Source organism: Ipomoea triloba, chromosome 12 (assembly GCF_003576645.1).
Source record: "Ipomoea triloba cultivar NCNSP0323 chromosome 12, ASM357664v1".
NCBI lineage: Eukaryota > Viridiplantae > Streptophyta > Magnoliopsida > Solanales > Convolvulaceae > Ipomoea > Ipomoea triloba.
Genome location: NC_044927.1, coordinates 1,492,006 through 1,503,064, shown reverse-complemented (window position 1 = coordinate 1,503,064; position 11,059 = coordinate 1,492,006). Strand labels below are relative to the sequence as shown.

Here is an 11,059-nt window from a genome sequence, read left to right as displayed (position 1 = left end):
TTCTTGAAAAGGACTTGTCATTCTTATGAATAACAGTTACCGAAACACGGCTAACCGAACAAGTTGAGTTGTTGAAGTTAACCAACTTGAACACTGTAAAAAAATTCGTGGGGGGTTTGGTTTCTGGATTCTGCCCAAGTGAAGTCACTCTCCCATCACTTTCAATCAACGCTCACCTTTTGTGCACTGTACCTATGCGATGCAGACTTCCTTCATACGCCTTCACAACTCCAAACCCCACGTTAAAAAATCCTGTAAAGATCACATTTTTCGTTTCACTGTATATTCTCCAGAGAAATTTATGCCACCAGAAAAAAAAATAACAAAGAAAAAGGCAAAAAAAAAAAAACACCCACCCTTTTAACCCCACAAAAAGGGGGAATGGTCTGAGCTTCTCTTTTGCGTGACTGTGTCTGTGTATCAATCCTTCATTTTAGCCTTTTAGGCGGATAAACCGGTGTGCTCTCACGGATCCAAAGGGGTATGAGTTTTTAGACTGGGTAATTTTCTGCCTTTTTTTCCCCTTTCTTCCTCTCTGTTTTCTCTTCCTTTTTTTTCTGACACAGGGTTCCGTTTTGGACATTTCTTGGGTTTACTCCAACCTGAAAATAATAGTTTAGTCCTTACATTTCTTGGGCTGAGCTGAAACATGCCTCAAAATGCAAAATTTTGTGCAAAATTTACTTGGGTTTTCTTGAAGACTTTCCATTTTGTGGATGTTGTCATGTTTTCTTGCTTGTGGAGCTAGGTTTGGTTTAGCTTCTCTCTCAGCTGGGTATTTTGGATCCATGAAGCTAGCTTTCATTCACTGTACTCATTTTTTATGCCTTAATACAGGGTTTGGGGTTTGATTTGTCTGTATTGGACATATTTGTGTAAAGATAGTGGCTTTGAATCCTTTTGATACTTGTATTTGATGTGTGTTTACTGATGGTGGTATATAGTCCTTTTCTTTAATATTTCTTCACAGTTCATCATTTTCTGTCAATTTTGTGAAAATCATTACTTTTCTGGTTGAAAATTGCACCTGAATCTGGTTTAGCATGCTAGGAAAAGATGGGAGGTGTGATAAAACAGAAGTTTATAGCAATCCTGATTGAAAGTCTTGATTGAACTGTCAATTACAGGACTTTAAAAAGATTGGAATCTGAGAAGTTAACTAAAGGGTGTTCTATTGAGCTTAATATGAATTTGGTTTCTAGCAGTGCTTTTTATGGCAAAGAATTTCCTTTTGGTGTTCTTGTTGCATTTCAAACACAGTAGTTATGCAGTATTTTCTTTGCCCCCGAGTTGTTGTTCTGAATGTATCTCTGTTTTGGCAGAAAAGGGAGGAGTTAAAATGGGCGAGGGATGTGATGTTCGACGGTGGGATGAGTTACTACCGGACACGCTTGGCCTAGTTTTCAAAAACCTTTCACTGCAGGAGGTGCTTACGGTAGTGCCAAGGGTTTGCAAATCGTGGCAAATAGCGGTTCTGGGGCCGTATTGTTGGCAAGAGATAGACATTGAGGAATGGAGCAGAAACTGTTGGCCCGAAAAGATTGATCGTATGCTTCAATTGCTGATTAAAAGAAGCTGTGGTTCACTTCGTAAGCTCTGTGTTTCTGGTGTCCCTAACGATTCGAGCTTTATGTTTATTGCAAATAAGTGAGTATGTTGGAAGTCTTGCTGTTATGTTTCGTTTAGTTAGGACGTATCATAACAACCTCAATTTGAAATATAACTTTGAACCTAAACGTGAAAGATAATTAGGAATTGACATGATTTCTTGATTTAGTGATTCTGAATGCATAAATTAGGGTCTGTACTAAGAGAACATGCTATTTTTTGCAACTGAGAAAACGTTGAATTGCTGTCTTTTCACATTTAGAGTCCTTTAGACTCGGTAACTAGCAATGAACACTATTTGCTTTGGCTTGTTATATTGGCACTTTAGTTGACCGTATAATTGTGTTTTGGTTGCAAGTGCCAAATCTCTACAGACATTGAGGTTGCCGAAGAGTGAAATCAGTGATTCCATAGTAGAGCAGGTTGCGGGAATGTTCAAAAACATTACGTTCTTAGATATCAGCTACTGCACACAAATGGGGGCGAGAGCACTAGAAGCAATTGGGATGCAGTGCAAATTTCTCACGGGTTTGCGGCGAACTATGCATCCCTTACAGGTGATTGGCAAGGTCTCCCAAGATAACGAAGCATCTGCAATCGCTTCCACGATGCCAAAGCTCAAGCAGCTCGAGATTGCATACATGCTTGTTGGCACAACGAGCATACTCGAGATCCTTGAGAGTTGCAGACATCTGGAGTTACTGGATGTGCGTGGCTGTTGGAACGTGAGCCTTGACGAGAGCTTCTTGAAGAAGTTCCCGAGGCTAAAAGTTATTGGACCGGTGGTTGTAGACTGCTACGAAATGAATGGCCTGGACAATTGCTCGGATTTTTCGGCCTCGTCCGGCTATCTGCCGTGGGACTTTGTGGCTGGCGACATGGACGATGATTACGACGAGATGTCGGATGGGTTCTGGGAAGACGATCAGCACATCGAGGACGTGGAAATGTGGTTTTATGATGACTTGAATGCTGTAGATTCTGGGTATGACTGGCCACAGTCTCCTTAGGTTTGCTTGTGAGTGTTCTTTTCTAGTTCAAAGGCTCTCTACTAGATGCAGCTGTTTGTTATATTGTGTATGCAATATCTTCTCTCCACTTTCCTCATCTCCAAGGGGGAAAAAGAAGCAAATCCCTTGTTTGAGTTAGTGTGTACTTTGCTGATGATATGAATAAAGATTCTATCATACTATCACTGTCTCTTCTCACATGTTTTTTTCTTTTATTGGTTACTCTTTGATTCCCTGTGTTATATACTTATATTTAGCTATTATAATCCCACCGCGTATAGCTAAACTGGTTCAGAATAAGTTTATAACGGCAACAAGATGTAGGGAGGTATAGATTTGACCTTGTTATGAGTACTAATGTACACATATTTTAGAACCTATCAACCAATTAAGACACATCTCGTGATTGATCTCATTTACCAGTTCTAGAGCAAGGAGCCCTTAACGGTCTTAAGTTTGAGATTCAATTAATTGAGACGTTTTCGAGAAATAAAATTTTTAAGATTCAATTAATTGAGACGTTTTTGAGAAAAAAAAAAAGTGTTGGAAAGGTAAAAGAATGTGAAAGCTTCTTGGATAGTGGAAGAGAGGTTTCAAAGAGGCATTGCTTTCCCCTCACACTACCAAAAGAGAGCAGACAAAGCAGAAGAGTGAACTGAAAGCTGGGATTGCATATTAAACTGGGCCCTCAAACAGCTGAAAAACATCATGTTTCATGTTAAGCATATGGTCTGATCACAAAGAGCCATAAACTCATAAAGCATGCCAGTTTATGATGATGTGATTTGGTTTTCCTTTGACAATCTAATGATTTTATTAACTAGACTTGGCATAAAATCACCAAAATGATCATATTTTGACACATATTAGCACCTGTTTATATTGGCTAAACAGCCTAATGTAGCATCCGTGCCACTTTGTTACACTTTTATGAGGTTTGCTGCATCATTCTAGACATTTTTCATATTAATTACGTAGCTTTTCATATATCATAGAATTTTTTTAAAAACTTGTACATAACACTAGGTATAGAGATCATAAAATATTCTAGAGCTTTGTAGAATCCATAAAATTATAGAAATTTTTAGGGAAGTTCTAGATAAGGATTTCTAGCTATTAGATTAAGTAGATCTCCACCATCCATTTAGGAAATAGAATATGTATAAATACAACTCAAGAGGTTCATTTGTAACCATCCAAAAATTTGGTGAAACAGACACTTTATTCGCAATGACTCTTCCCACGTAATGACTCTTCCTACCTAAAGGATTTGTAACCATCCAAAAATTTGGTGAAACAGACACTTTATTCGCAATGACTCTTCCCACTTAATGACTCTTCCTAAAAGGATTGGGAACGAAAGCTTAAGATTGGAACAGAGAATATTTTGTAGCTTATACCAAAGACTCAAAAAGTAGGTTTTATTGAAAATCATTAAAGAGCAACATAATAGTGATTAAAATCATTTATAATTAAGATCATTAAGATTGATATTCTACACGAAAAAATAGTAATTATGAACCTAACAAAACATATGTTTTTCTTCAAACCCAATAATATTACATGCCTTAAAACTAAATAGAACATTTTAATTATGTTAATGGAATTTTGGAAAAATAAACCTTTTCACCTAGTAGTGGATACAAGAGATTTAGCACGGATAATCAAAGGACTTCAGATTGCATCACTGATAGCTAAGTAGGGTATCTTTGATTAAAATAACTGGACTAAATAGATCAGCAATGTTATGTTTCATTAGTTAGGACATATCATAATAACCACAGTTTGAAATATAACTTTGTAGCAGTGGACTGCATTAACGTGAAACTTTATTTAGGAATTCATACAATTTCTTGATTTAGTGATTCTAAACACATAATTAGGAATACAACATGTACTAAAAGAGCATGCTGTTTTTTTTTTTTTTTTTTTTCAACTGAGAAAACGTTGAATTGCTGTCTTTTCACCTCTAGAGTCCCTTAGACTCGGTAACTAACAACGAAAAATATTTGCTTGTCCTGAACAAATGCTCTGATTTTTTGGCTTCGTCAAGCTATCTGCCATGAGACATGGATGATGACTAGGATGAGATGTCAGATGGGTTCTGGGAAGACGATCAGCACATCGAAGACGTGGAAATGTGGTTTTATGATGACTTGAATGATGTAGATGCTGGGTATGACTGACCACAGTCTCCTTGAGGTTTGCTTGTGAATGTTCTTTTCTAGTTCAATTTAACTGTCTGCTCTGCTAGATGCAGCTGTTTGTTATATTGTGTATGCAATATCTTCTCTCCACTTTCCTCATCTCCAAGGGGGAAAAAGAAGCAAATCCCTTGTTTGAGTTAGTGTGTACTTTGCTGATGATATAAATAAAGATTCTTACTATTACTGTTGTTTCTCACCAGTATTTTCTTTTATTGGTCACTCTTTGATTCCTTCTGTTATATTTAGCTATTATAGTCTCGTTTGATATAACTCAACTAGTTAATTAATTCAAAATAAATTAGCAACCGGGTGTAAGGCGGTATAGATTTAGTCTTATTTTAAACATTTGAAGACCTGTTGATCAGTTGAGACACATTCCACGATTTAATTTTTTCACCAGTTTCACAATAAGAGTAGCTTAGCCGCCTTAAGTGTGGGATTCAACTTTGTATATTTTTTTCTTTCCCAAAGCCAAAACATCAGATAAATATAGTAATGAAGTATTGAATACACGTAGGAGCAACAGTATCCCAAACTAAAAGATCACTACCTGGACCAACCGCTTTAGCTAGCTCATGAGCCAAACGGTTGTACAATCTATTAACGAAATGGACAGAACAGAACCCAATAGAATCCAATAGCTTTCGACAATCACTCAAGACCAAACCAAAATACAAGCAAGGCACAAATAGGGCAAATATAGTCAACCTCCATTCTTCCCATGGTGAGTAAAGATGCTGGGGGAAACTTTAAATTCCACAATTTATGATTTTATTCCATGCACTAAAGTACTGAGTATTAACAAATTCACCAATTAATTGAGACCTCGAACAGACATTGTTCACCTTTCACAGTTTCGCTTTCCTTTGACAATCTAATGATTTTATTAACCAGACTTGGCATAAAATCACCATACTAATCAGATTTTGACACATGTTCACCTTAAACAATGTTAGCACCTGTTTATATTAGCTAAACAGCTTAAACTCCTCTTTTGTGACTTCTACAAGTTGGTTTCGGCCTGACATCTCATCTGATTTGGTTGCTCCCTAGCTTATGGCTTGGACCTCAAAACTTTAGACCGATATAGATCCTCATCTGCAATGATAGGAGGTATGCACCATGTCCCGAGGGAAGGACCACATGTCTTCCCACCTAAACGGAGGAACATTTAGATTAAGGAGCCAAGGAATTTGGGAACAAAAGCTTAAGATCATTGTTTGCAATGAGTTTGCAAAAGTAGGGTCACGATCATTAAGGGGCAACGTAATGACATATACCTTCTTTAGTAGCTTCTTCACATCTTCTCTGATGGCTGACAGATAAATCGGGGTCTAGAGCTTTCAAAAGACTATCATACTTCTCTTCTGCTTCTGTTATGCACTGTGCCTGTTAATTCAGGTAGTTGAAAAGTATGAAAGACAATAAAAGCTTATAGATGGTTCAAAGATAGAGAAATGCAGAGTATTTATTAAGTTGATTTTGAATTCTGAAGGACCTAATCTGAAAATTGTATTCAGGACACACAACAACATACCAGGATGACTGGTGCAGCACGAGGTCCATATATTCTGCCAAACATCCGCAATATATTGAAATTGTTATTCAATACATCATCCTACAGGATAAAACAAAACATTATCTTGCCTAGTTATGCACTTCACCTTGAACTTGACAAAAACTAGAAGTACAACAACTAACCTCGTAGTCAAACCTAGGATATCATCCACTCATTCATCAAAGAGACCATTCAAATTGGTGTTTTACACATGCATTTAAAATTACCAAAAAATAGTGATTATGAACATAAGAAAATATATGTCATCTCTTCAAACCAAATAATATTACATCACTTTCAAAGTAAATAGAACATTTTACTCATGTCCTTAGTAGAGTACTTACAGATCATCACATATCTCCACAAGGAACTCTGAAATTGACAAGAATTCCATATGCAATTCATTCACCTTGAAAACAGCTCCAAAAACGACTATCTCAATGAAATTTGTTATGCATAGAAACAAATATGTAATATAGCATATTGTGTCACGCAGAGGGGTGATGCAATGGGTTTGGTCAATGGAAAAATATACCTTTTCACCTCGTAGTTGGTACAACAGAAGATTCAGCACTCGGTAATCAAAGGACTTCAGTCGAATAGCTTGCATCACATCCATAAGTGATATCTATAGGGGTATTTTTTTATTAAAAACATGCATGTAAATAGTGTTCAATTCAGTAGAATAGTTGAATATTTGCATACCTCCATTTTGCTTGAAAGGGCATAGCAAAGCTTTCTTTCCAGGGACCAGTACTCAATTCCACTTTTAAATTCTTCATTAATCCTGGACATGGTAACCCAAATATAACACAGATTTCAAAAGCCCAATGAAATAAACCCATTTTTACCAAGGAAAAAATGTGACAATGGAAGACAAAATGGTATCAGAAAAGTTTGACCTATCTGTCAAAAGCCCAGAAGACTCAAGCATGGCAACCAGTGGACTAAACGGATCAGCTTTCATGTTGACAGGTTTCAAAGCCAAGCTTTGATCAGCTCCCTGCACTTCATTAAAAATCAAAGAGGAAAAATTGGTAATTTGCAATTAAAATATTATTAAAAGGTGGACATGGGTTGTTTGTATTAACCTACAAGATTTGTTGTATAAAACTGTGTTCTCCTTTGGTGGCTGCAGAAGCTGTTCATTTAAGCTATCCAACTGCATTGTAGGACCCAACAGATTTACAAATATTAAATAAAGTGTTTTGCTTTGCTAATTGTTTGGCATTTATGGCAGAATGTAGATTCAGTTGTAGTTTAATGGTCCTAAGCCATAAATAAAATAAATTCATAAGAAAAACAATACATGATTGTTCACATGAACTGATTTTTTCGCTTATCATCTAAACTAATAAGAAAGGTGCAATGCCATAAACAAGTATAGGCCAGAAAAGGATCATGGTGAGAATGAAGCAAATCCAAGTCCTCATTGGGAACCAAAATATATTTGCACGAGCTTGTGGTCCAAAGAGAGAGTTACACATTCTCCATCTTATTCTCAAATGATGCAAACATAGAATGTTCAATAAAGATGTAATTTAGCTTATTGGAAGAATTACCTGATAGATAAAACTTTCAGTAAATGAAAGAATTGGCAGGTATTCGAATATCGACTGAGGCTGGTGTGCATCCATTTTGTGAAACATAAAGTATGACCTGCACTGATAAGTATCAAACAAGGTCATAGTTCAGGCCTTTTGTCGCTGAAAACTCACTAACAAGTTCAGTATAAACAAATTGAATCATCTCAATACAATTTTGGAATATTAACGGAAAGAATTAAATACTAGGCATTGAAGAGGGAGTAAATATTGTCTAGTGTAATACACTAGAGTATACTTACAAAGTCTTCTAAGGTAGAATTAGCTCGTTCCATAGAATCCAGACTGATTAGAGCAACATCTTCATAATCCATTTGTTTTTGACCAAGGCCTGCCTTATCATCACGGCAAAGTAGGCTAGTATTTTGGATTTCTTCATTGCCTGCAACGAAATCATATATTACTAGGGCCACTTCAAGTGAACATATAAAACTTATGCAGCAGTGAAATACCAAAAAGGTAGTCCACATTTCGATTTTAGTACTTTCATAATGTAATCGGCATTCCTAAAATAAACACTATAAAGAATCCTACAGGTCAAACAAGAAAGGTATGTACATCAAACCAACTCACCTTAAAATCAATGTCTACAATAAATAAGACAATATTTTTGGGACGGGGGACTATTTTATTAAGCAAATATCTCAAGTTGAAGTGTAAGGTCCTTGTTCCACTGGAAATATGTTTTAGAAACAATTTTTTTTCCATCTTCTGCATTTGACCTCAAAGAGAACAAAAGTTCATATCAAGTTTACAAGTTTGACTCCCAACCGGGAGCGGCCAATTGGCCTTCCACACCCTAAGCTGGCAACAGGTTTTCCTTGTCACCCAAAAAAAAACACTAAAAAATCCATCAATCACAAAGTTCAAAGAATAAGTGCAAAGCAAAAAAGAAAACTTTTTCATCAGCAATTAAATTAAACAAACCATCTTGAGTCTTTGGCTCCTGAAATGAAGCTCCGCTAGAGATGCATTTTGATGCTTGCACAAAAAAGGAAGGCGAGAACTGTCAAATAAACAAAAAAAAATTCAGTTTCATTGTCACCAATTACTCTGTAATAAATAATGAACACATAAAGAAATCCAGAACCTAATAACCTTTGGAAAGTGCTCACGAATGAGATGGCACTTGGTATCAATGTCAAGCTCACAGCATTCTTGTACCTTGTCATGAGATGATTGTATAGGAGAATAATATGAATGAGGTAAAATTCATCAAATGAAACGTAAAATCTAAAATGGAAGAAACTATCAAGAGATAAATGGTTACCACAAAGAGGGCGAGGTTAGCAAGAAAGCGAAGGGAGGTGGAATCATCGTCGCTGGAAGAAGTGATGATGATTCCGAACGATTGCATCATCTCCATCATGCTTTGTAGCTTCTGCAACTTCTTTAGCCCTTCCATAACTTCCATTGTTTCTTCACTTCTTGTCACTTCAGCTTGAGCCGCCTGGCTTTAATTGCTGCTATAAGCTCACGACGACATCGTTTAGTCTGGTACACAACACAACTAAAATAAACATAATTTGTGCTTTTCTTTTGATAAACAATAGGTAGGCTCGAGCTGCATATTGGGTGGGTTCAAGTCTCAGAGGCGATATTGACTCTTTGTGCTTCATTTGGTTGAGAAAGTAGCTAAGAAAGGTAGGCTCTAGCGATTAAGAAACGAGTTGGCTAGAGGTCGAAGTGAGAAAATTTTACAAAATAATTAATGTCTTTTAATAATTTGCAAATACAAAATAATGTTAATAAATTATATAAATCTTGGATTAAAAGTGTCATTTTATACGTAAATAAAAGAAAAATTATGTATAAAACAATAATATATTGATTGAGTTTACAATATGAGTATAATTATTAGACTAAAATCGTCATTTTTTCTTAAAATAATAATTAAACCTTTTTGGCTTGTTCAATATACGCTTTCACATATAATTCTTTGGCTAATTTAACCTTTATTCCTTTAAATTATGCAAAGAAATAACCTCAGGCTATATATATCTTGTACAACATTTTTCGAAATACATAACCTTTTATACAAACTCTACAGAACTAACGCGAACTGAGAAGTATAATAGTGTTCATACTATAAGTTCCAAGCAACAGAATTTCATCAAAATGTTTAGTACAAGAAATGTTCTTGAGAGAGTAATGGATGAAGGAAGGAAACAGATTGTCAATGTATCTAAAATAAGTCTCATGGTACATGGGGGTAAAGTGGGGGAAAGAAGGGGGGGGGGGGGGTTATTGACAAAGAACTCCATGTGTGTTTATGCTTGTAGCATCTGCTTCATAACCTTCATTATACTTTAACAGCCACACATCTTTAATACGGTGTATATGGTGATGACCCTCCTGAACTTGGAACCTTCCTGCATTATGCAGATTTATGTATGAGGTACACATAGTATGGATTTGTACAGAGCATTGGCGTAAAGGGTAAAATGGGGAATGGAAAACTCACCCATATCCATATGGGGAATAGAAGTATGGGGGGACATAAGGCCTCCTGAACCTGTATCCCCCCATATAAGGATTGAAACGCCTTGGGCGGAATTGCTTCATTCCTGGAACATTGGTCCTCTTGGGCATAACCTAAGAATAAAAAGTTCATCAGTCAAAAGAAATGTGTAATAGTGCATTTGAAGCATTTTTATGTGTGACTGAATTCCATTAGAAAGAGAGAGACGTAATTTTGGTCAATCCCAAAGTTTCTCTTGGATTCGGAACCTCAAAATGCCCACCCCACACATTGAGGGGGATGGGGTTGTGTTGACAGTTCAGATGACAGAGATTACCTTCAACTGGCGCCCATGCAGTTCAGATTCATTCAACTGGAGTGCCTCCTGAATAGCCTCTTGTTCAACAAACTCCACATATGCAAAGCCTTTAGGCTGACCAAACTTATCAGTCAGAATAGTAACTCGGTTCACAGTACCACATGCCTGGAAGTGTTGTTGAACTTCCTCCGGGGTGCATGCATAATCAACCTGTTGCGATAAAATTGGGTGAAAAACAGGCAAAGGAAGCAGTATGTGAACACAAAAAGTGATTGCTCATGCCTCATGGATA

The 11,059-nt window shown here is 36.6% G+C and overlaps 3 protein-coding genes across 6 annotated transcripts; 1 reads left to right on the top strand and 2 right to left on the bottom strand.

Annotated features, from left to right (window-relative positions):
* Positions 1-345: 345 nt before the first annotated feature.
* Positions 346-2,803, top strand: LOC115998147 (F-box protein FBW2-like). Of its 4 annotated transcripts, none has more exons than XM_031237631.1 (3): positions 346-500; positions 1,323-1,647; positions 1,967-2,803. In XM_031237631.1, exons 2-3 carry the CDS (start codon positions 1,340-1,342, stop codon positions 2,616-2,618), a joined length of 960 nt encoding a protein of 319 aa, XP_031093491.1. In that variant the 5' UTR covers positions 346-500; positions 1,323-1,339; the 3' UTR covers positions 2,619-2,803. The 4 variants fall into 4 exon arrangements, with proteins under 4 accessions (XP_031093491.1, XP_031093492.1, XP_031093493.1 ...); XM_031237632.1 differs by having other exon boundaries at positions 351-481; XM_031237633.1 differs by lacking the exon at positions 346-500 and adding an exon at positions 556-748.
* A 2,770-nt stretch (positions 2,804-5,573) lies between these two features.
* On the bottom strand, positions 5,574-9,409 carry LOC115998264. Its single transcript, XM_031237785.1, has 14 exons — positions 9,258-9,409; positions 9,086-9,151; positions 8,915-8,993; positions 8,230-8,369; positions 7,946-8,047; positions 7,479-7,545; positions 7,286-7,391; positions 7,089-7,170; positions 6,919-7,011; positions 6,728-6,792; positions 6,527-6,539; positions 6,363-6,443; positions 6,106-6,214; positions 5,574-5,980 (listed from the first exon to the last, which is right to left on the bottom strand). The coding sequence occupies exons 1-14, from the start codon at positions 9,399-9,401 to the stop codon at positions 5,880-5,882; spliced, it is 1,248 nt and encodes a 415-aa protein (XP_031093645.1). The 5' UTR covers positions 9,402-9,409; the 3' UTR covers positions 5,574-5,879.
* A 904-nt stretch (positions 9,410-10,313) lies between these two features.
* On the bottom strand, positions 10,314-11,031 carry LOC115998791 (polyadenylate-binding protein 3-like; the record flags this gene model as incomplete). The annotated part of the gene is made up of 3 exons (XM_031238448.1): positions 10,314-10,359; positions 10,452-10,582; positions 10,786-11,031. Coding segments are annotated over 3 exons (423 nt in total), but the record flags the coding sequence as incomplete, so codon positions are not given.
* Positions 11,032-11,059: the final 28 nt, after the last annotated feature.

What these genes read in the sequence shown, in the direction of transcription:
- LOC115998147 (XM_031237631.1), top strand. Translation starts at nt 1,340, where the DNA reads ATGGGCGAGGGATGTGATGTTCGACGGTGGGATGAGTTACTACCGGAC. An exon ending in TTTATGTTTATTGCAAATAA is followed by an intron (nt 1,648 to 1,966) that starts GTGAGTATGTTG and finishes TTTGGTTGCAAG; the next exon opens with TGCCAAATCTCTACAGACAT.
- LOC115998264 (XM_031237785.1), bottom strand. Translation starts at nt 9,401, where the DNA reads ATGGAAGTTATGGAAGGGCTAAAGAAGTTGCAGAAGCTACAAAGCATG. An exon ending in TTCGTGAGCACTTTCCAAAG is followed by an intron (nt 8,994 to 9,085) that starts GTTATTAGGTTC and finishes TTTATTTGACAG; the next exon opens with TTCTCGCCTTCCTTTTTTGT. An exon ending in GGAGCCAAAGACTCAAGATG is followed by an intron (nt 8,370 to 8,914) that starts GTTTGTTTAATT and finishes ATTTCGTTGCAG; the next exon opens with GCAATGAAGAAATCCAAAAT.